The following is a 24583-nucleotide window of genomic DNA, read 5'->3' as shown; positions in this document are numbered from 1 at the left end:
CCCTGAGCTCATTAGTATAATCAGTGATTAGGTCTTAGCTTCTGTAGTCTTTAGAATTTTGATTCTAAACAAGAGCTGAGGAAAGGAAGGTTTCCGTTGTAGTAAACCAAGCACAAATTCAGATTTTGGGTTGGCACACTTTTGTTTCTGCCTCTCTTAGGGAATATCAGTTTCCAGGAAGGAAACAAAAGAGCATATATTCCAAGTAGCAAGAGAAAGGAAATAGAAATACATGTTCTAAGGCTTATCTCCAGTGATCATGGTGGTTATTTTCTGCCGGACTTGACTATCACACACCCCATCTCAGAACACTCCTCATAGCCCTCTGAGATTGCCACTGACTAACTGGGGTGGGCACACAAACTGACTTACCTGTCTTCCCTGGAGGCAGAGAAAAGGTGCAGAGGTAGGTTGACCTTAGGCTGAGAAGGGCTAAGGAGTTCAAAGGATGCCAGGCAAAGAGAATTCAGAAAACATGTTTATATTTCAGGTTTTATTGGCAAAAATGACTGGTGATTTTCCTCTGTGAAATAATAGCAATAGGTATTGATCTCTGGCTGCTGTTATTTGTTTTCTTGCCTTAGTTCTGAGCTATTCTGTTTGTTTCTAGAAAAGTAATTTCATCACCAGACACCGCTTTTATTATTCTCCGTGAGTCCATGTATTGGAAGACGCTGGTCTATCAATTAAACTGCACTTAAGTAACAGCAACAGCATCAGCAAACAAGCATTTACTGGTTTCCACATGCCAGCCACTGTTTAAGTGTTTAATGTTGAATAACTTAAAATGATTGCAAGGTAGATACTATTACTATCCCCATTTTATAGTTGTTGGAATTGAGACACAGAGAGGTTAAACATTTTTTGCATAAGGTTATATAGCCAGTAAGTGGTAAAATCAATACATTTTCCACCCTTCCATTGTAATGCTATAAAGAACAAGCATTATTTCTGACTAGAAGGAGATAATAAAAAGTAGAATAGTGGTTTCCAGGGGCTGGGAGGAAGGTGAAAAATGGAGAGTTATTGTTTAATAGGCACAGAATTTAAATTTTACAAGATGGAAAAAGTCCTGGAGATGGATGGTGGTGATGGTAGCACACCATTATGAATGCATTTAATGCCACTAAATTGCACACTTTAAAATGTTTACAATGGTTATGTATATTTTACCACAATAAAAATATTGGGGTAAAAAAGAAGATAACCAGGGTTTCCAAAGGTTGATATAATTTTGGCCGTATGCAAAGAAACTTGCTATTTTAGCTTGTGCAATGCATCAGGAGGAAATGGTGGTTTTCTGTTAGTCTTCATGAAAAGACATCCATTTTTTGTTTGTTTGTTCATCCTCACCTGAGGATATTTTTCCCCATAGATTATTAGAGGAGTGAGGGGGAAAGTGAGAGAGATTCATTGATGTGAAAGAGACACATAGATTGGTTGCTTCCTGCTCCGACCTGGGCTGGGGATTAAACCTTCAAACCAGGTACATGCCCTTGACCAGGAATTGAACCCACAACCCTTTGGTGCTCAGGCTGACACACTAACCACCAGACAACATCGGCCAGAGCACTATTCTTGTTTTTGAAGGCCACAGAGCTCTTATACTCTGGATTGGAAACTCCTGATTTGACCACTCAATTTTTCAGTTCTTGGTGAAAGAGAGAATGTTCATTGTGGAGAATGATACATTTTAGAGTGAACTGATCCATCGGGAGGCTGCACAGCCAAGGCCGAGGGCCTCGCTCTGGAATTCCACTGCACAGTGCCCTCCCGTTATTCGCTGGGTGACCTTAGGCAAGTTGTTTAACTCCTGAGCCCCAGATTTCTCATCTGTAAATGGAGAGGTAGTGATGGTCCATGGAGACTCTTAGAAGAGTACCTGGCACTTAGTAAGCACTTAGCAAATGCTATCTCTTGTAAAACCTTATCGTTTTGTATTACATCAAGCAATAGTGATAATACAGAACCTTGAGGCTTCTGGATGACACAATGAGAGAGAGGTGTAAGCACTCAACTGATGATAAGTATCCCCTTTCCTCTCCTGTATCAAACAGGGTGGGGGGACCTATAGTGGGGACTCCCAGACCTTTTGGTGGATACCCAGTGGCAACCCCCTTATTGTCTTTATAAATTATCCTATATAATAAAAACCTAATATGCTAAGTGTCCGGTCGTCCAGTTGGCCATTCAACCAATCAAAGTGTAATATGCTAATGATATGCTAAGGCTGCTCAACTGCTCTCTATGACGTGCACTGACCACCAGGGGGCAGACCTCTGATCGGTAGGTTAGCTTGCTGCTGGGATCCGGCTGATTGGGACTGAATGAGATGGGCCAGACATGCCCTGTAGCCCTCCCATGGTCCCTCCCCAGCTGGCCAACCTCCTGCGTCCCTGCCTGTCCCCGATTGTGCACCGGTGGAGTCCCTTGGCCTGTCCTGCACCCTCTCGCAATCCAGGACCCCTTGGGGGATGTTGGAGAGCTGGTTTCAGCCTGATCCCACAGGCCAGGCTGAGGGACCCCACTGGTGCACGAATTTGTGCACCATGCCTCTAGTAGGTGTATAAAGTGATGTTTCCTGAAATTCCCTAAGTGGCTTCAGGGACATCATGTGATATCAAAAGCTTCCTAGATCTCAACATGTTGAAGTGACCGTCACACATGGTGTAGAGAGAGCTGGCCGCTGGGGCCAGCAAGAAGTCTGCTTCAGACGCCTGCCCAGGTCTTTGAGCTCCTTTGTTTTGTGAGGGAGCTGATTTTCCTTCATGATGACCTCAGGTCTCTGAAATGAGATATTAAAAATCATTTTTTCCTCCCTACCGCAAAGGAAGAATCAGCTCTGTGCATGATGGGGCTGATGCTGGCTTGACCCACTGTTAACCTGGGAGGAGGCTGCCTCAGGGAAGGGGTGGGGGAGGGTGCTGATGCTGTCTTGGATTGTGACTCTGAGGTCAATGATGTCCAAGTCTTTGGCCATCTCTGGTTTTCCTAGAGCGATGGAGCTCAAAGGAAACTAGAGCCATGAGAACATCCCATTTAGGTGAATGTTCGCTCTCTTGTCCTTCTCCCCTAGCAACTGGCTGACTCAAACACTGCTCAGCAAGTGTTAATTCTCTGCAGTTTATACCCTTGCCTATGGTATTATTGTTGCTGAATTGTTCATGTGGATCTTCAGAGGTGGAACCCTGAGGAATATCTATAGGAACCAAGGCTGTACTTTGGAAAAAGAGTATCTTTATTAAATTCCTTTTAGTTATTAAGTATGCATCACATGGTCCAGCCATTTGACCCGCAATCTCTGTTTTTTTCTCCCCAGCACTGGCTTGAACCTAACAAGTCCATCTTCAAGCAAATGAAATGTAAGTGTCAACCTGTGGGTTCACCTTTGCTATGAAGCGTCCAAAGACAGATTCTGTTTCTCCACAGAGTTTTTCCTGCCAGGGAAGAAACTGCTTTAGCTGAACATCTGTGGGTGGGCGGGGCTTCTCTCTCCCAGTGAGAGCTGTGTGGCCTCTCTCTTATTTGCTGGCCTTGGGCCTCTTTGCAGTCACTATTCCCATAGCCCCCCCCCCCCCCACCTCCCGTGTCTCTTCCTCTCCACCAGCTTACCCTCATGTTCCATATTCACACGGGAATTGGATTAGATGGTTAAATATGTGTTATACATAGTCACCAGGTGCCTGGTTCCTTCTGGTTGTGGGGTTGCTAGTAAACGGTTCAGGGTGGGAGATGCAGTCTTGGGGGCGTATTTTGAAACTAAAATCTTGCTGTCTCTTTACTGAAGAGTGTGTTGTTCTTTTCCACCCTCAAACTCTATAAGATATTTTTTTTTCTGAGTAATTGTTTGCAAGCTCTGGTGTTTTGACCTGCCCTTTTAAATATTTTATTTTTTTTCCCTAATGAGCTCTTGGAGCAGTCCCTTTAGAAAACCTCTCTCTGAGGCGTTGTAACAAGGGTATTGACTAGTGGTCCTGGGTGGGCATGGAGTTTTGTCTGGTCCCCCCTGCCAGGCGGCAGTCACCCTGCTTTTATTTATGGTTTGGAGGAGAGCTTCTGAAATGCACATCACAGATTCATTGCCGGCCCTGAAATCCATTTCCCTCCGTGCCAACTTTCCCACGGCCCTGAAACGTAGGCGATCAATCAGCTTCTCATTGGGGATCACATAGTATGTCACAGGGGATTCTCTTCTTTTTCCAAATATGAAGAAATTATTCTGGGCAGGGTTTTGAGTGGGAGAAGGAAGAGACGGAATGTGGATGGCACTCTGGCAACCAACATATTTATTCCTAGTTCTCTTTTTCCCCCTCCCTCTCTCTCCCTTCCCTTCGTTCTCCCTCCCCTCTCCTATCTCTGAAGAGCAAACTATCTGGCCAGTGCAGGAAAGACAGCCAGGCAGCTAACAACCATGGCTGTGGGGAGCAGTGGGCGCTGCCGGGAGATGGCAGGAAAGATGTGTGAGATGAAAATGGACAGCAGTGAGCGTGGGAGATCCAGAGAGGTCAGGCTGTGGGGTGAGGCTGGAAGAGAACTGGGACAAGCATCTGGTAAGAAGTAGCAGGACAGAGGTACCAGGAAGCTCTGTAGAGAATGACTCGCAGGATAATGAGAATGAACAAACATGTCTGAGAAAAAAATAACCAATGCCTAGCTTTTATCCCTTAACTACACGTTTTGATATTTTTGTTTACATAGTTTAAAATATTTAGACAATTTCCCAGGAAAACGTACTTATAGTAAGTGGTTCTTTGACTTTGGTTCTTAAATGTCATGAAATATGTTCCTTAGGCTGCACACAATTTTGAAGTATAAATCTGTCTCTAAAGTAAGATGCATTTCAACAGTTAATAGAAGAAAACATTTAAAACTTGTGAAGAATTTGCTGCTAAAGAGCTTTGTCTCTGCCATTAGTAAATCTGAACAAACAACTGAAAACTCATAGTGTTTTACAAAGGTGCTATAAAGATTAATGTATGACTACTGACCAGAGCCAATCTAATGATGAGTGGCATCTGGTTCTGGAAAGAGTTGTGTAAAATTCAGCATGTAAGCCTGACGCAGTGGCTCACTGCTTCTAGGAACCTGCAAGGGTCTTCTCACTCACTACCCAGTCCTCTGTTGTATTAAGGACATGAGTGAAGAAACTTTGTGTCATTTTCTCAAGATCCCAAACCTGGTTTTGTTGTGGTTGTTGTTGATGTCTGTTATATCAAGAATTTCTGTGCTCTTATCCATATGTCCTGGAACATGAACTTTAATGTAAATTAGAAAAAAATTAGGGCTTATAAAATGTTAACTCAGAGAAACTGGGTCCAACTCCTGAGACTCATTCATGAATTTATCAAAAGGATCTTGTTGCAGAACCCAGACAGCTTCCAGCTTGGGTGTGGGCATGCCTTTATACTCTGAGTAGGCAGCGAGGGCACAGTTCCTTGGAAGAACGGTTTCTCCGTTCCTCTCCCTCACTAGCGTGATGCCCCACTTTCAGGCTCTTTGCCCTGACCTGATGAAGAGCCCTCCGTGGGTGTTCCCACAGGCTGGCAGAAGATCAGCTGTCCTGGTTAGCACACACTTTGCAGAGGCATTACTCTTATTTCTTACTAGTGTTTTAAAAAACCACCTTTAATAATATCATGCTCGTGGTTTTTCCCAACAGTTCAGAAAAGTTTAAAATGAAAACCATATTTCTTTCTCCTCCCCATTACATCTCCCCAATAAATAACTGTTGTTACCAGTATTTTATATATCCCACTAGAAATTTTTTTGTTATATAAGCTCCCCCAACATGTGAAAGGCCTTTATCAAGAAAACAAGATAAACTCTATTATTCTTCACCTTGTTTTCTTTTAAAGGAATTTTTTTTATTGATATCAGAGAGGAAGGGAGAGGAAGAGAGAGATAGAAACATCAACGATGAGAGAGAATAATTGATCGGCTGCGTCCTGCATGCTCCCCACTGGGGATTGAGCCGGCAACTTGAGCATATGCCCTTGACCAGAATTGAACCCGGGACCCTTGAGTCCATTGGCCGACGTTCTATCCACTGAGCCAAACCGGCTAGGGCTTAAATAATATATTTTTTATTTCAGAGAGGACAGAAGAGGGAAAGATTCTCATCATTGATGAGAATCATTGATTGGCTTCCCCTGCACGCCACCTATTATGGATTGAGCCTGCAACTTGGGCATGTGCCCTGACAGAATTGAATTGTGACCTCCTGGTTCATAGGATGACACTCAACCACTAAGCAACACCGGCCAGGTGTTTTCTTAATATTTTTACATATTTTTGAATATCAGATAGATGATTGGCTTCATTTAAAAAATGGTTTTCTGATAGTTAATTGTATGCATGTATGTAACTTATTTATTAATGGACATCAAAGTTGTTTCTAGTCTTTTGCTGTTATAAACTGTGCAGTAATAAACATGCTTGAATGTGTACCCTTGCATCTGGAACATCTGTACTAGAAACTCCTAGAAGTGGAATTGTTGGATTGAAAGGTGTAGACATTTTACATTTCCTTACTGATCAATATCCATCCAAACAGCTTACAATAATTTACTCCCACTAATCTTATATGGGAGTGCTTGTTTCTCCCAAATATTGTTGAAAATAGATATAATCCAACTTATTTTTATGGTGAGATCTTCCTCCTTCCCCACCCCCAGAGTGGCATCAGGAGGCAGGGAAACTTACGTACCATCCTGGCAGTGAGGGCACAGTCGTCTGAGTCCTCCCCTGGCGCAGCTCCTGTGGTTTGGTCTTTTGTTGTGGGCCTCTCTCCCCACTCATCCTTTCTGGATGTAACTAGTCTCACTGGCCTTTGAGTGCGCACTGGCCTGTGCTGTCGAGGCCTGTGGCTCCTGCCATGGTCTGTCCTGCAAGTCTGTAGGTGATGCCTTCCTGTGGTCCCCACTCCGGGTCTCCTCACTGGTTGACTCTCTGCACTTCTGTGTTCACCACAGGGACAGGCAGAACCTGCTCAGCCTCTTTCGTGCCCTTGTCGGCCTCAGGGAGACTTGTGTGCTCTAGCTAAGATTCCCGCTCTGCTTAAACACACCCTGCTGTCAGTTCTTCAGTATTCTCCAAAGTTCCAGACACAGCACTTTCCCTAAAGGATTCTGAGACTTCTTTGTCTTGCTCCCCCGATCTCCTCACTCTGTTCAGCCAAGTCTAGAGTGCTGAGTGAGGCGGATTCTTTCTCAGAGCTCCTCATAGCATCTGTAACTTGGTGTCGTCTTCTCTGGATCTCTCCAAGCTCTCCCGCCTGCCTTCCTTCCCCAACCCTTACCCACAACTAATAGTGGCTTTTGTCCTTGGATACTAGGTTAATATTCTAAAGCAATAGCTTTCTTAGGCAGTAACTTGTTTATCAACTATAATGGGAAGAAGTGCTATTATTTACAACAGCAATAACAAGTAAAAACAAATTTATTGTAAATAAACATAACAAGAAATGTTCAAGATCTATACAAATAAAACTATGAGATTTTACTGTGGCGTTACGGTAACACAGATAAAAAAGAGCTTGATAAATGGAGACTTCTCATGTTTCTGGTTAATATGATTAGTCAGTTCTTCACAAATTAACACATACATTGAATAAATTTCAAATCAGAATTTTAGTGAGGTTCTTGATGGCATGTAACAAACTGATTCTAAGGCTCACTGGCAAAAGAAAACGTTCAAAGACCAGCCACAATAAATACAGGATAGAACAAAAGTAGGTTTAAGTTGTGAGTACACAAAACAGTATATTCTTGTATTATTATTTATTAATTATTGTATTTTTCATATGAACAACTGTGGGCATACTTTTGCTCCACCTTTTATGTAAAGAATGATGGGGCCGGCCGGTGTGGCTCAGTGGTTGAGTGTTGACCTATGAACCAGGAGGCCAAGGTTAGATTCTCAGTCAGGGCATGTGCTTGTGTTGCAGGTTCAATTCCCAGGAGGGGGCACTCAGGAGGCAACTGATCAATGATTCTCTCTCATCATTGATGTTTCTGTTTCTCTCTCTCCCTTCCTCTCTGAAATTAATAAAAAAGTAAAAAAATAAAAAAAAAGAATGATAGGATTCTGGTTCTATTAGATAGCAAATGAAGTCCTATGAGTTATAATAATTAAAGGAGGCCTACCGATAGACATACACAGTAATTAAGATAGACCCAGAAATAGGAAAAAAATCAGTGGAACAACAAAAAGAATTCCAAATTCAGTCATTATTTGAGAATATGGGTTATAACAAAGATTGTAATTCATATCAGAGACAGGAAGGTAGATTATTTAAGGCATGACTTTGGACATTTTTTCCACTGGAGGGAAAAGCTAAGGACATACCTCATACCATACATAAGATAAATTCCAGATGAATTCAAAAGCCCAATATATTTAACAACCCATAGAAATTTTAGGTAAAAATTTAGGAGTACTTTTCATAATTGTGGAGTAGTGCATGACTTCCTAAGGAAAAACTAAAATCCAGAAGCAACAAAGCAAAATGCTAACAAATCTGTGTAAAACTTAAAACTTTTGTACCAGAATATTTGGTTTGTTCACTGCACAGAGTAGATTTTCAGTAGATATTTGTTGAATTAATGACTATAATTATAAACAAGTTAAAATACAAGCAAAATAATGGGAAGAGCATTTATTAAATGTATAACAGGTAGCAATATGCAGCATATATTAAGTGTGATGCTATGAATCCAAAGACAAACAACTCAATAGAGAAATGTGAAAATACACATAGGAGGAATAAAAATAAATGGCTAACAAATATATAAACAGATGCTCAGTATCATTAGTAACAAGGAATGTGCACATGAAAACACGATGTTTGTTTATCATACTGAGAAAATTGTAAACACTGATAAAATCCAGTTGATGAGGATGAGAGTGTCACCACGGTGGAAGTGCGTAAATGGGTAAAGCCACTTGAGAGGGAAATTTGGCTGTATACTTCAAGATTAAAAAGGCCTCTATCTCTTGATCCAACAAGGCAATATCTTTGAATCTGTCTAAATAAAAATTTATTCCAGCACAGGTATATATTTTGCAAGGATGTCCATTGCAACATTGCTCATAACATTGAGAACTGGAAGCAATAAAAAGCCCTGCAATTTTGGCAAAGCTAAATAAATTATGTGCAATACATGTGGTCATCAAAAGGAACAAGGCAGATGTTTATTTCTGGCATTGAAAGATTTATTAAATATAGCATAGAGTTAAAAACAGGTAAAAACACCACATGTGGGATGCTCCATTTATATGAAAACTAGAGGCCTGATGCACAAAATTCGTGCAAGAGTAGGCCTTTGCAGCTGGGGCGGCTGACCGGATTCCCCCCCTCACAGCGATGGTGGCTACCTTGATCCCATGGCTGCAGCCCTGGCTTTGTCCAGAAGGAAGTCGGTCTAATTAGCATATTATGCTTTTATTATTATAGACTAGGGCCCCAGTGCATGAATTTGTGCACTTTGAAAGGAACTGTGGGCCGCGAGGCTGTGGTGGGCACAGGGGTGGGTCTCGGTCCATCCTCCATGCCCCCGCCCGGCCCCTCCTGCCATGGCCCCTCGTCCCCTCTCTGCCAGCAGCCCCACTCCCACTGCTGCCACTCCCACGTGCTGATGGTGCCAGCCCTGCTTGCACCTGCTGACGGCATGGTGCGATTGGGGCCAGTGCCAGAAGCGGGTGCGTGTGGTGGCTGCTGCCCCTATTGCCCCTCAGGAGCAGGGGGAGGTGGAGAAGCCCTCAGGAGCAATCGGGGCTGGCAGTAGCCACTTGTACCCACTGATGGTGCCAAGCGATCGGGACTGGTGCCGAGTGCTGGCTGCGAGTGCGAGTGGGGCTGGCACCGGCAGCAGGTGCGAGAGCCGGGTAGGACTGCGGTGCACGGGAGCAAAGAATTTTCAGTAACCACCAGAGGCTTGCCCCGATGACAGCGACCAACACCCTGCCTTGGTCTGGCACCCCTGCTCACCTGCTCCACCATGCTGCTGCAGCTGATGCCTGCCATGTTCCACACACATCATAGCGACTGGTTGTTCAGTTGTTCTGGTTGTTCCTCCATTCGCTGTATTTGCATATTAGCCTTTTATTATATAGAATAAACTTTATATGAATCTAAGAGTGCCTAGAAGAAGGGCTGCCAAAATGTGTAGTAACTGTGATTACTCCTGGGGAAGAGAGTGGGTTAGAGGGAAGCAAGGGTCTCACATGTTATACATAGTTATAGTTTACTTAGGTATTTTACAATGAGAATATTTCCATATATTACTTGGTAATAAAAAAGAGAAAACAAAAGGAGAGAAGGTTTTATGCAAAAATCAAGGAAGAAAGAAAGAGGAAAGGAAAAAAAAGGAATCAGAGTGCATTATGCATCAAGCAGGTGCTGTAAACTCAGAGACCTAGATGAGAGAAAGCTGCTTACTCATCCAAAGAGGCTCTCTGCTTAATCCTGGCTGGTGCCTGACTAGCCCAGCAGGGAGCTTAAGACCTTCCTGCTCTAGTTACCAAGCACCCTGAAGGCATAGGGGTGCTTGGAAATGGCTTCGACGTGCAAATCAGGTTGGCTAGGACCTCCACCCTCTGCATGATGCATGGCTCCCCTTGGCCATAAGAGCAACATTGAGTCACATTGCTGGCTGATATCTGTAGTGTTCCCTCCTTCAAGTTATGATGGCTCTTCCCCGAAGCCGGTAATTCCTGTCTCTGATGGTAATATTTGTGGAGCTTCATGTTTACATGGCATTTCTTAGCTGTGGAGCTGAGTGATTTTTTGTCCATGCGAACATGTCTTCTGTCACACAGAGAGCACCAGGAGCATAGCTTTTGCTCTGGTGTAAGGACCAGGAGAAAAGCCACAGGTCCCATGTTCCTGAGGCCAGTCTGGATGCCTGACTCCCAACTCTGTTCTTCCAATCATTCCCCTTGCTGAGTATAGTCGTTTCCTAAGGCTGCCAGTGGGGTGGGGGCTGAAAGAATTGAAATGTGTTCTCTCACAGTTCTGGAGGCTAAAGGTTTGAAATCAAGGTGTCAGCAGAGCCATACTCCCTCTGAAATCTCTAGGGCAAGCATGAATCTAAAAGTGCCTAGAAGAAGGACTGCTAAAATGTGTAGTAACTGTGGTGACTCCTGGGGAAGAGAGTGGGTTAGAGGAAAGCAAGGGTCTCATATGTTATATATAGTTATAGTTTACTAAAGACTAACAAACTCAAAGGCTAACACAGGCCAAATAAATGAGTCATGTGGCCCGTGGACTGTTGAGTTTGACATGCTTGCTCTAGGGGACAGTCCTTGCATCTTCTAGCTGTTTCTTTCTTGGTCAAATCATTCTGTTGTTATAAATTATTTACATCTTTGTGGAGAGAAAATCCACTGGAATCAAATCACATTCTCTAGTCCTATTTTTACCTCCTTATTTTAAAGCAAACACCTTAATGTAGCATCTTGCACCTGTTAATTTTCTTTAAAAAATTTATTTGAGATATAATTCACATATAACATATTAGTTTTATGTGTACAACATGGTGAATTGACATTTGCATATATTAGATGATCTTTACAATAAGTCTAGTTAACATCCATACCACACATAGTTACACAATATTTTTCTTGTGATGAAAACTTTTAAGATCTATTCTCTTAGCCACTTTCAAATGTGCAATACAGTATTGTTAACTGTAGCCACTGTGCTTGCATTACATTACAGTCCCATGACTTATTTATTTTATAACTGGAAGTTTTTACCTTTCGGCCCCCTTCACCCATTTTGCCTACCCCACTCCTGCCTCTGGCAACCACCAATCTGTTCTCTGTATCTATGAGCTTGTTTATTTGTTTTGAGTGAGATTTAAGCGAGCTATGTGAGTTCATACTGTATTTGTCTTTCTCTGACTTATTTCACTTAGCGTAATGTCCTTAAGGCCCCTTACAGAGACACTTTGCTGGTCCCTATTCTGGGTCCTTGGTTCCATCATTATCCTCATTTTACGGATGAGGAAATGGAAGCAGAGAATTTCTGTTTGGCCACAGCAATTTGCCCAAATGGTGAACTTGAGATTAGACATGTTGGACACCAGAGTCCCTGTTAGAGCTTTTCCTGAACAGCAGAGGCAGGCACAGCACTCTGAGAATAAGAATCAGTGAGGCAGCTGCTCAGCATGCCAGTGTCCCCTCCCCCCCCCACCCCCCCCAGGGAGTTCTTAGAGGGTGACTTCACTCCGCGCCTGCACGTGTGGGCGCATGGTGTGCTGTGTGTGTGACTAAAGCATAAGACAGAACCATAACAGGAGGTGGATGAATTAAATACAATTTTTAAAAAACCATTTCTGCTTTGAAAGTAGAGGCAACACAGTGCCAGCAGCATCTTGGAGGCTGTTGGTTGTCATTCAGTAAAAGAGTGATGGGGGATTATTACTGCTGTTGATGCCAATGATAGTAGCAGTTGTCGCTGAACGATGACAATCATTTTCAAGTAGGAGAGCAGTCCTTATGAGAGCAGTTCTCTGTGGCTGGTTCATTTGAACACATCCCAAGAGTGACAGTTCATTGAATGAGTGAGGAGTGTCTGTCCTTTTGGTGTCCAAGTGTCCTTTTGCACATGTGCAGAAAGAGTTTGTGTGCCTGAGCAGTTTCATCAGTGAAGACATGTGGTGTGTCCCTCGTTTCTCATGCTGAAGTCCCCAGAAAGGCATGGGAGGGACACTGTTCATTCAGTGAGGAATCAAAAGGTATCAGTTGTTGGTAAAAAGCCAGGAGCCCTGATGCCTACTTGGGGTCCTTTGGAAAGTTAGCTTCTTTGCAGGGTGTTCGTGGTCCTTCTCTGCAACACCAGACCCTTTGCAGTGTTTCTTCAGAGTCTTAAAGCCTGACAAATGGGTCACTTTTTTTAAATAGGGTTCCAGATGAGGGAGGCCCGAGAGAGAGAGAGAGAGAGAGAGAGAGAGAGAGAGAGAGAGAGAGAGAGAGAGAGAGAGAGATTGAGATTCCAGGTATAGGAATTGCCTAACATCTGCTAGAGCCCCAGGCTCTATGTTTCAACTACTGTTTAAAGGAGTTCAGGGATGTTTGTCATAGCTATTGGCCAGAATGTATATGAGAGAGATTGTGATTTTATATGTCTATTCCTGAAATTGTTTTTTTTCTGTAGTTATTTACAGTGATTGGGGGAAGACCTCCGCATTTTAAGAAAAGCTGCTAAGTAATATTTTATTTGCAAAAAATGTCCTATTTGTTTCTACAAAGACTTGAGGATGTTTGTTGGTTAATAATAGAAAGTTTTTTATTTTTTTCATTTTTGCCTGGGAGCCTGTTTACCTAATCCTTTGGCATCCCCACCCCCATTTCTGGGCAAGGTCTCAAAGTGCAGATGAGAAAGCCTGTCTCTGCTTTACAAATGCCTGTTCTTCTCCCTGTGTTCTCACTGGTAACAAACTACCCAAATGATTATACCCCCGGATCTGCTGACGCAGAACAGGGCCCCTGAGCTGCCCTATGGAGACACTTGGCCTCCTCAGCCCTATCTGGCAGGTAAGGGAGGGCTGTTAGAAAGAACCCCTGCCATTTTCTGTGCAATTATGTGCTCCTGGCATTTTTAAGTGGATTTTTTCCTTCTTTGCTACTCGGTGGTATTCTAATTTTTGGCACTTACATAGCTGAGTAAAATGTTTTTCAGCTGTGGAGTTGCTGAATTGAATTTGGTCTTCTCCATCCCCTTCCTCCCATTTCCTACCCCCCCCTTTCCTTCTCATCTTCAGATAGGAGTGTTGGTCCCCACAAAACAAAAGCTCACATTTAAATAGTGTGGCCTGTGCCTGTGAGTGTATCACTAGTACCTTGTATTACTATCTGCTACCATCACATCCTAGAGCAGTGATGGCGCACCTTTTGAGCTCGGCGCGTCAGCATTTTGAAAAACCCTAACTTAACTCTGGTGCTGTGTCACATATAGAAATTTTTTGATATTTGCAACCATAGTAAAACAAAGATTTATATTTTTGGTATTTATTTTATATATTGAAATGCCATTTCACAAAGAAAAATCAACCAAAAAAATGAGTTCGCGTGTCACCTCTGACACGCGTGTCATAGGTTCGCCATCACTGTCCTAGAGAATGGAGGGAGAGGTCAGGAACTTAGTGACTTTTTATGTAAGACTTAGCAACAGCCTATATGGCAAGTTTGTCTATTGTAAACTCAGAGTGAATTGATAATGAGATGAGGCTGCTTGGGGGAAGCAACAATTATGTTCAAAGTGATGCTGGTGATGGTCGCCTCATCTGAGCAGATGTGGCAACCCCTGGGACCCCATGCTCCAGGAAACACAGAGTAGACAGGAACAAACCCAGGCCATTCAAACTGCTTCACCTGAGGAACAGTTAAAAGAACTGGGGCTGTTTATTTTAGAGAAGACTCGGAAGGACCATAGCACGCTCTTCAAGTGATGGAAGGGCTCTGTGTGTAGGAGAAGCATTAAGCCATGTGGAGCTTTAGGTCCTGGAACGAGGATGACTGGGTGGAAGGACTTCCTACCATCAGGGGTTCTCAAAGATGGTTGCCTGGGGGTGCTGCCTGTGAGCCTCACAGCTTGATCCCTTGGAATGAGTGTGAGTCCTGATTTGTATCTAATGAACTCAGATAACTATGAAAGCCAGCCCAGGGCACGATAAAAAGATCTGCTGACTAGGTAGGAGAAAAGAATGACAGCTCTAGTATGGGACCATCTTCTGTGGTCCTACTTTCCCCAATTTACCTTAAGTTCGCTTTCATTTTTCTGTTTTCTCTAAGATATTTTCTCATATCTGCTGACTCAACAGTTCAAATTTTGGGAGGCTGTGTTATAGAAATAAAAATACAAGTATTTAATGATATGTGCACAATTATATAAATACATATACCCCTGTGAATATGTTCTTTTATAAATATACTAGAGGCCCGGTGCACGGCATTTGTGCACTGGGGTGAGGGGGGGGGTCCCTCAGCCCATCCTGTGCCTCTCACAGTTCAGGACCCCTCTGGGGATGTCCGCCTGCTGCTCCTGCCACCTCCACTGGAGCCCGGCTTTTGGCTGAGCTATGCTCCCCCTGTGGGAGCGCACTGACCACCAGGGTGCAGCTCCTGCATTAAGCGTCTGCCCCCTGGTGGTCTGTGTGTGTCATAGCGACTGGTCATTCTATCGTTTGGTTGATTTGCATATTATCCTTTTATTATGTAGGATGTAACACTTTAAATATGTAAAAATATAAAAAATATACATATATCTTTTTATAAATATATACATGTGTATATATTGTTTGAATTGCAAAAATATGGAAATAACCTGAATGATGATAAAAGAGAAGAGTGGAAGTAGTGGAGTAAATTCTGGTCTCTCCATAGTGTGATTATGCAGTTATTATAGATCTATATCTACCATCCTGGAGGGGTGGGGAGAACATAGAATTAAGTGAGAAAAGCAAGAGAAACATCTGTAGTATGATCTTGTTTTGTGAGACTAAATTATAAAAAAACCTCTCACATATGTAATCATGTTCGCATCTATTTGGGTGAAGGTGTAAAAGGGGTGGGAGAATGTAGATGAAGTTACTAACAGTGGTGGAGAGTTTGAGGTGGGTGGGGACCTGAGTGGCGGAAAGTGAAAGGGGTTGGCTTATCTATCCATCACCATCCATCCATCCATCCATCACCATCCATCCATCCATCATCTTCATTGGTTGGGCTTAATCATGGATTAATTTTGAGGACTTTAATGAAAGGAAGGAAGGAGAAAACTTTCTTAGTTATTTCCATTTTTTGCTCTGTTGTTCTTATAAAAACTTTTGATCTTTCTGTTAAGGACAATCCATGGATTTTATAATAAAATGATCATTAGTTTTAATTCTTTAGAGCAGTGGTTCTCAATCTTCTGGCCCTTTAAATACAGTTCCTCATGTTGTGACCCAACCATAAAATTATTTTCGTTGCTACTTCATAACTGTAATGTTGCTACTGTTATGAATCGTAATGTAAATATCTGATATACATACGAGATGGTCTTAGGCAACCCCTGTGAAAGGGTTTTTCGACTGCCAAAGGGGTCGCGACCCACAGGTTGAGAACCACTGCTTTAGAGTGATTGTTTAAACAATTTAAAATAAATCTTGGAAATGTGTAAAGATAAAATATTTTAAGTCAAAACAGAATTTCTAGATATCATGAAAGATGAATGATTTAAGAATCAGTTGTATTTTCTTCTTTGTTTTGTTGCTGTATAGGAGGTGCTCATTTTCTCCTCATGTTCCAGAAAATGTTTCCTTTCTTAAATCTAGGGAACACGGGATTGGGTTAGGAGCATCCAACTCAGAAGTTTGCTAGTTCCCAGTGGGGAAGGAGAACATTGAATGGAGAGCTCTAACATAAGTGTGTGTGCATGTGTGCGTGCATGTGTGCGTGCATGTGTGTGTGTGTGTGTATTTTATTAAACCTCACCTGAGGATATTTTTCCCATTGATTTTTAGAAAGAGTGGAAGGGAGAGAGGGGTGAGAGAGAGAAAAAATCCATAGATGTGAGAGAGACACATCAATGGGTTGTCTTTTGCACATGCCCCAACCAGGGCCAGGTATTGAACCTGCAACCCAGGTACATGCCCTTGACTGGGAATTGAACCTGTGACCCTTTGGTGTGCAGGCCAGTGCTCTAACCATTTAGCATACTGGCCAGGGCAATGTGTGTGTATATTTTTAATTTGTTTCTCTCTGCTGAGATAGTCAGAAAGATACTGCTGTATTCCTGTCTGGCAGATGCTTTCTTTCTAATTATTTTTAAGATTTATTTTCCCTTTTAAACTATCCTCATTATACATTCATATTTGATGCTAATAGTCCTTTCTACATAAAGAATTTGCCTGCATTCAGAAGAGCCCAGATATTGTAGAGTTGGCTGGTGATTTAACCCCTGCTTATAATGAGAGAGGATTTGGGGGAGAATGGATGCTGTTTCATTGATGTAGACTCAGAGCTGATGCCAAGTAGCCACTCTGAGACAAAAGCGAGACATGAGTGGGAATGTCAGATCTGCAGAAATAGAAATACTAACCATCACATGCATCTTACTGTACTTGTGTGTATTTATTAGGTTAACATTGCCAGTCAACGGTGGCCTTATAATTAAAAGTGTCAGAAATTCCATCGAATCCCCTTAGCTGGTCATTGAGTTCTGGGTATTTAATGCAATTAGAACATTCCAGAATCATGGATATCAACCAGAATTTCAGTCTGCTTAGTACTTATCTTGATTCAGACAAATCAGGAAGGTAAAAAAGTATTTTCATACAAGCGACTGCCTCATAAATAGATAACACTAAACTATTATGAAAAATATACAAAGAAGGATCTGTGCGTGGCTGATTCCATTTTAAAAATCTCAGTTTTAGTTCAAAGGCACCATCGCTTTGGGAAAACTGGTCATGTGCAGTGTCATCTTTCTACCTCACGGGCTTGGCCAAAAACCTAAGTAGTGCTTATGGGCAATTTCTCACAAGGGGGTGGGGAGAGTCAGAAATGTTCTCTGAAGCTTTGACCCAGAGAGAATGAAGGAGGGGAGGGGCGCTGTGAAGCGGACAGATGTGCTAGGGACTAGAGTGCTACAGGAGAAGTTAAGATCACATTTATGACCCCCCCCTGCATTCGGTTTGGGCATCCTGTGGAGTTTTGAGTTTGGCTGTCACTATGGCCTTGTTTTCTTGGCTATGATACCCTGCTTCATCCAGAAAATCACCCTCTCCCCTACCCCATCCCCAGGCTGGGCTGCAAGGCCTCACGGCTGACTTTCCTATGAATGTTTGAGTTCATGGTGTTTTGCTGCCTTTCTCATGCCTTTTTTTTTTTTATGATGTTTCAGCTCATCCACCATACACCATGTGCTTTAGAGTGAAATTCTACCCACATGAACCCCTGAAGATTAAAGAAGAGCTCACAAGGTATTTTTCATTTGTTTTATGTTTAACATAACCCTTCCTCCCCCCCCCCCCCCCCGGCCTCCCACAAACCATCCAGGTCCTTCGAGTCCTCCAGGCTGGAAGTACCAACAATGTGGGCGCTCAGCTCGGCATCATGGCTTGGAATGTTTCTCTTGCACTTAATTGTCTCAGGATTTTTCAAACACTTGTCATGGGGTGTGTAATTAAGTGCACAGAAAAGCAGCGGTTATAAGGAGGAGGTACTCCCTGCAAACATCTGACAGTAGGGTGCTAAAAATAGATAGAAGATGACGGTCTTTAGGATATGGGTAAATTCATAGTGAGTGAAGCTCCGAGCGCCTATCTTCTGGATCACAGCTTTTCTGGGAGGGAAGAGACCACTTGATAGAATGGACTGTTGGCCATCCTGCATTCCGCTCACTAAATGACTGACGGTGGGGCCGGCTTCCCTCTCCCTGTAGACTCTTCTCAGCCCACCTCTCTGAATATTCCGATTCTCAGGCCTCCCCCATGCTGAGGCCACATTCTGGGGGTTTTGCTTCCGTGAACAGCCTGGGCCAGTGCAGCTGATCAGGTCCCAGAGGGGCCTATTCAGTGGAGGGGGAAGAGCCATTCTGTGTTAAGTTCTTGATGAGGCTCTGATTTGGTGACCGCAGGAATCACTCTGCATAATTATCTCTCAGAATAACCTCCGCAGGTGCAGGTACGAATGCAACAGAGAAACAAGTGCCCTTAGCTGATCCTCATTTGCAGGGGATGTGCTGGGTTCTTGGATATGTAGCTTTCTCATTATCCGCGAATGCCTGGTAGAGCTTGACCATAGTGGCACTGAGGGCGCAGATGGTTTCTTCTCTATTATGAACTAGTACACAGTCATTCAGTGAGGGTTGTGCTTGGGGGCGGGGGCAGGGACAGGTGTGGAAAGGAGAAATACATAGGTAATGGACATTATAAGTGGTGGTTCGGATTTTGTAATCTGACCTGCTGTGTGTGCGTCTTTTTTAATTGAGGTAAAATTCATATAACATAAATGAATTTCACCATTTTGAAGTGCACAATTCATTGGCATTAAGCACATTCACAATGTTAGGCAACCATCACCACTGGAGAGTTCCAGAACATTTTCTCACCACCCCAAAGGAAACACTGCACCTACTAGCAGCCAGTACTCAGTCTCCTCTCTTCCAGCCCCTGGAAACCACTAATCTACTTGCTGTCTCCATGGATTTACCTGTTCTAGACATTTCATGTAAATGGACTCATGCCATATTTTGCCTGCTCATGGCTCAAAAATTTATTCATTTATTTGATAAGTTCTTCAGTTCCCACTTTTTCTATAGCCCAGGGAACAGGAGCTTCTGAGCTTCCAGAGAGAGAGAGAGAGAGAGAGAGAGAGAGAGAGAGAGAGAGAGAGAGAGACTTGTCTTGCTCTCTGGGTGGTGCTAACAGTATAATTAGGAAGAACCACCAGGGGCCCAAATGGCTCACTTTTGTCATTTATGTTCTCTATAATCTTGTGTGGAGGACAAAAACTGATAGTGTCATAATAGAAATTAAGAATAGATCTTTTGTGGTTGAGAAAAGTCCCGTTTGAAAGTAAAAGAGAATAAAGTTTTAGCTAATAACTTGAGTTAAATCCCTCTCAATTAAATTTGCTAGCATTTACAGGCATTTGCTTGAACAGCTAAAGTCTGAGTAATGGAAAATTGTGAACATTTTTATGTCTCTGAAGGAAATTAAGATGATGCTCAGTCCTTGAACAGTGGAGATGAGCTTTTCTTAGTCATTATGGTCCTTAGTATTGAAAATGAATCTAAAAACTGTGCAATGCCCAGGCGCTTATGGTTTAAACCCTATCTTGAAGGAGTTAGGTTTTTCTTGTTTGATAAATTATTTTATTGTAAGATTAATCTAAAATTTAAGATGAATTTAATATAGGAGATGTTAAGATCACATTTATGACCATGCTTAGGGGTAAAGAAACACTGGGGGAAAGGGAAGATTTAAAAGAGGAAAACCACAATACACAAAAGACTTTTGAAATCATTTTTCATTCTCAAACTCTCCATTGATGCTGTCATCTTACAGTCCCCCCCCCCTTTTTTTTTTGGTAAATGCTGTATACGATTAGATATCATCAAAGTATATTGGTTTTAATGTTTTAGTCAGAACCATGTTTAAATTCAGGCCAGGGAGAGAAGCAATGTCATTAATGGGGGCACAATAATGGAGGCCCAGATCCTTTGGGTGCATAATCCCTTCATTCTGCAGATGTGATGCTAAAGGAAGAGGCATCATCATTATTATTTTAGTGGTTATTGTATTTAAACAATGAGCACCTGAGCCTGCAGCCATTTTGAAGGCTCAGTGGATTATGTTGAATCCACAGTAATCCATGATTATCTCTGGAGATGACGGATAGGAGCCAGCACCCAGGCTCCGATGTTGTGAAAGCTGATTTTTTCCTTTCTCGGGAAGCTTTTGTCCAACTGGATTTCTAATTTACAGGATTAGAGCCCAGACCCCTCATTCATCAGGAAATAGTTATTGGAAACTCTCTTTTACGCTAAACTTATCACACAAAGTGGCAAGGACTGCTTTCTGTTCAGTGCACACGTTTAGCAGGTAGAAAAGAAACTTTCGGCAGGTGCCCCGGTAGTTCACCTTCTTTTTTAAAAGAGGAAAGATTTGATCAATTTCTAGTACGTTGCGACCTTGCGGAGTGAGGCCTCGCACCAGCAGCACCACCTGGGAACTGGGGCCCAGCAGTCTCTATTTTCATAGCCCTGCAGCATATCAACATTTGAGAATCACTATTCTAAGGCAATTTGGATTTTCAAAAGTATTCATTTCTTTTGGCAAATATTACAGTGCACACTTAAATGGGTTTGATATGATCACAACCTTGTGCCACCATCACCACAATCTAATGCCAGAGTATTTTTATCACCCCAGTAGGAAACCCCATAGCCCAGCAGTCATTCCCTGGCAGCCACTAATCCACTTTCTGCCTCTAAAGATTTGCCTATTCAAGACATTTCATATAAATAGAACCATAATATGTAGCGTTCTGTGACTGGCTTCTTTGCACTTAGTGTCATATTTCCAAGGTTCATCCCTGTTGTGCATGAATCAGTACTTCATTCCTTATGTGGTTGAATTATATCCCATGGCATTCACGTGCCTTTTACCTTTTCATCAGTTGATGGGCATTGGGCTTTCCCACTTTTTAGCTACTCTGAATAATGCTGGTGTGTCCCTCTCCTCTGGCTGAATTGGGCGCAAGTGTATTTTTTTTCCTGTTTGGTGCCCCAGTAATTTTAAAAACAGAATTTGTTGCAACGTTTAAAATTCAAAGGGTTTTACTTTTTCAGTGAAAGAAATTCTAAACCTAAAGGAAGGCCTAAAGAGTGTATGATGAGCCATGATTTTGAGGGCTAGTCCCAGAAGCAATGTCTCCTCAAGGGAATGAGATAGTGCCCCCGGGGAATAGCAGTTTATTTTATACACTAGGATCAAAGGAGAAGACGTAGGAAAGGTTTGCATGAAATCCAACGGTTGCAGATGGAGGAGGCGGAAGGAAGCAAAGCAGGGAATCTCTAGGACGGATAAAAAGTAAAACGGAGGGATACACGCTTCCTTTACGTGGTGGGTGCAGGACAGTTCACCGTTAGCCTACATAATTTACAGAGGTACGTGGGTAAAGAGAATAATGAGGAATGTTGGCCTCGTTTCCCCCCTCACCAGTGTTTACCTCTGGAGGTCTGGAGAAGAGAGCACTCTGACATTTTAAGTTTGTTATTCTAGATGCACAAAAGCAATGGATCAAGGTAGAGTCTAATCTACCACATAGGCCTTGGAATGTGACCTCCCCCATAACCCGTTCAGTTAGGAGTTTCTTATGATCAGAACACCTCGTGTGGTCACTTTCAGTTACTGAGTTGTCATGTTTGCCAAGGGGGCCCCTTTTGGTTCACAATTTCTAAATCCATCTCCTGATTTCCTGAAAAGCTGGATGCATTTGGCCTGTTTTCTGTGCAGTAGCATCAGGCTGGAACTGTGCGGCGGCTGACCCCTTCATGGGGCCAGCGCTCTCCATTCTGCTTCCCTGGCCCCCTTATGCCAGCTCCTTTCAGTCCTTATCAGGTTTGCCTGGCTCTGCAGCCATCTGAGTTTGCTGTCCCGGCAGAGGGGAGAGGACACTAAATAGGTGACAGCTCCAGTTATGAATTAATTTGCTTTCTGGCCTCATAACAAAGTCATCTTGAGATGGATTGCTGTTGAGTCTGTGTCCTGGAGACTGGTTTCCGTGTACTGAGTTCATCCATTTCCTGACTTTCACACAGAACGTGGGAAGCATGTACCGGTGGGTGTCATCCTGTGGGACCTCCTGCCAGGAACAGTGGCTGCTGACCCTCTGGCTTTCCTTGGTCCTTCTCATGTCTCTTGGAAGAGGGCCAGCCCCCCAGCTTTGGAAGCTGCCACAGACACTGGGCTGTTCTCTGAATTCTGAGGGCCCCTCCATTTTCTGCGCTGGCCCCCCAAGGGGCGGGCATGCCTCAGCCGCTCCTGGGGCTGCGGAAGGCGCTGCTGATACAGGTGGATAGAACATGAGCAATCACTGACACTGAGGGGGACTCTTTCCTTTGTATTGCAGGTACCTTTTGTACCTGCAAATTAAGAGAGATATTTTCCACGGTCGACTACTCTGCTCCTTCTCAGATGCCGCCTACCTGGGTGCATGCATCATTCAAGGTAAGTTGAACTGGACTATAGAGATTCGGCTGCTCAGAGGTCCCCCTCACCCCACCCCCGGCCCCGCGCCTGTCCTGCTGGTGTCCATGGTTTGGAGCCAGGCAGGGCTGGGTACTCGGCACCAGAGCCCCTGGTCATCTTTCCTCTCAAGCCAGCAGGGGCTGGTGGAAGGTCGGGCTGTGGTGGTCACAGGGGCCTCTGCAAAAACAAAGGGTCCTCAAGGCCCATGGCAGAGCTCAGAATGTGGGACGTTATGAGAAGCCCTGAAGGATTGTGGGTGTTCTGTGCTCAGAGTGCCAAGCGCTGACCACCCGCTGTAGGGCTGAATGGGTACACCGAGGAGAAACTGTGTCCAGGAAGATAGATGTAAATTCAAACATTGGAGTGAAATGTCCGAACATATATGTGTGCATTCATTCATGCATATGGGTACACGTGCACTGTATCTAATTCTTCAGCTTCTCCAGCCACGCAGGGTGGTGAGGGGAGGCCAGGCCCACAGGCTGTTGTGTGACTCAGGTGTTCTGTCGGGAGGCAGCTGGTGGCAGGGGATGTTCAGCAGGACTCGGGTGATCCAGCCATTTGTAGCATGAATGCTAATGACATGTTTATCGGAGAAGGGAAGGGAGGGAGGGGGAGAGAGACAGGGACCCAGTGAGCATGTCACCCTTACAAAGGGCCTGGAACAATACGTGGATCCTGACAGTCATCTGCTGATCACAATTCCAAGCTCCACTCACAGTTGGAGAGAGAGACCCATCCTTCTCCCGAGGTTGTGATAGGCAGAGCTGTCCCTGAGGGATGCTCTGTGCTGGGAAATGATCTTGTGAGGTGTGTGCCCTCTGGGAATTCTAAAGGATGTGTCTGTGCTGATGCTCCCCTTCCCCGGGGAGCAAACTAGTGATGCTCAGCAGATTTTGGCAGAGGTGTTGACACCCTTGGGGATAGTCACATTTAAAGTCAGAACGACAGTGATACTGTGATGGGAAAGGTCCTTGCGTCTGCCCAGAGGTGGGACACGTGCTTCTGAAAGCCTCCTCTCTTACATCCGAGCTAAGGAGGTGGAAACCCATAGTTCTCCCCCTTCCCTGTGGACGGCAAGTTCCTAGTCAGGGAGCACTGTGTTCTCGAAGGGAGACGTGGATCGATACTAATCCAAGCAGCAAACCCACACGTGAGGATTTCAGAACGCGGCTAGGCATGAGTGAATAATGGTCAGTTCTCCAAGGGCAAACTCAATATGGGTCTGTAATGGGAGACTCTCCATCCTTTTTATGTTTGAGATAAAGTCACAAAGGCTCCATCCAGATGATGCGGGCCCTTGTTGTCTTGACGTATCCTCACTGACCACACACAGATGCTGTCGAGAGAGTAGAGTTGCAAATGGACTGCTGACCTCCAAAGGATTTTTCAGCTAAAAAAAAATGCAGTGGTGTCCACGGGCCATTTATAGCGAGTCCAGTAAAAGCAGATCCATAAAGTTCTGTGGTGCTGGAGCCATTCTTCAGCAGCTCTAGAGATCGTTGCAAATGCAGATAAAGATCTGCTTTGTAGGAACTGCTTATGCTTATGGAGAGCAATAGGGAAAGTAGAGTAAAGGATTAGAAGGTGAGGCCATGTGACTTTTCATTGGCTTCTCATTTGCCAATGCTCTTTTTTTTATTAATTTAAATTTTTTATTGTTGACACTATTGCAGATGTCCATCTTCCCCAATCCCTCCCCGGGCCCTCCCCGCACTATTGTCTGTGTCCATGGGCTATGGATATATGTTCTTTAGCTAATCCCTTCACCTTCTTTAACAGTCCGCCCCACAGCCTCTCCCCTCTGACATTTGTCAGTCTGTTCCATGTATCCGTGCCTC

General features: G+C 43.7%; 1 protein-coding gene across 2 annotated transcripts in view; it reads left to right on the top strand.

The window, feature by feature from the left end:
- FRMD3 (FERM domain containing 3) overlaps positions 1–24583 on the top strand; it is a gene marked incomplete at its 5' end in the record, with an annotated part of 230963 nt that overhangs the window by 132177 nt on the left and 74203 nt on the right. For both annotated transcript variants that reach the window (XM_081102905.1, XM_081102904.1), the window contains 3 exons: positions 3320–3362; positions 17888–17966; positions 22624–22721. In XM_081102905.1, coding sequence (XP_080959031.1) covers positions 3320–3362; positions 17888–17966; positions 22624–22721 — 220 coding nt within the window. The remainder of the gene's footprint in view (positions 1–3319; positions 3363–17887; positions 17967–22623; positions 22722–24583) is intronic.

This window comes from Myotis nattereri, assembly GCF_964212035.1.
Source record: "Myotis nattereri genome assembly, chromosome: 12".
NCBI classification, from domain to species: domain Eukaryota; kingdom Metazoa; phylum Chordata; class Mammalia; order Chiroptera; family Vespertilionidae; genus Myotis; species Myotis nattereri.
The sequence above is the reverse complement of the archived record's forward strand: the minus strand, read 5'-3'. Positions and strand labels throughout refer to the sequence as shown.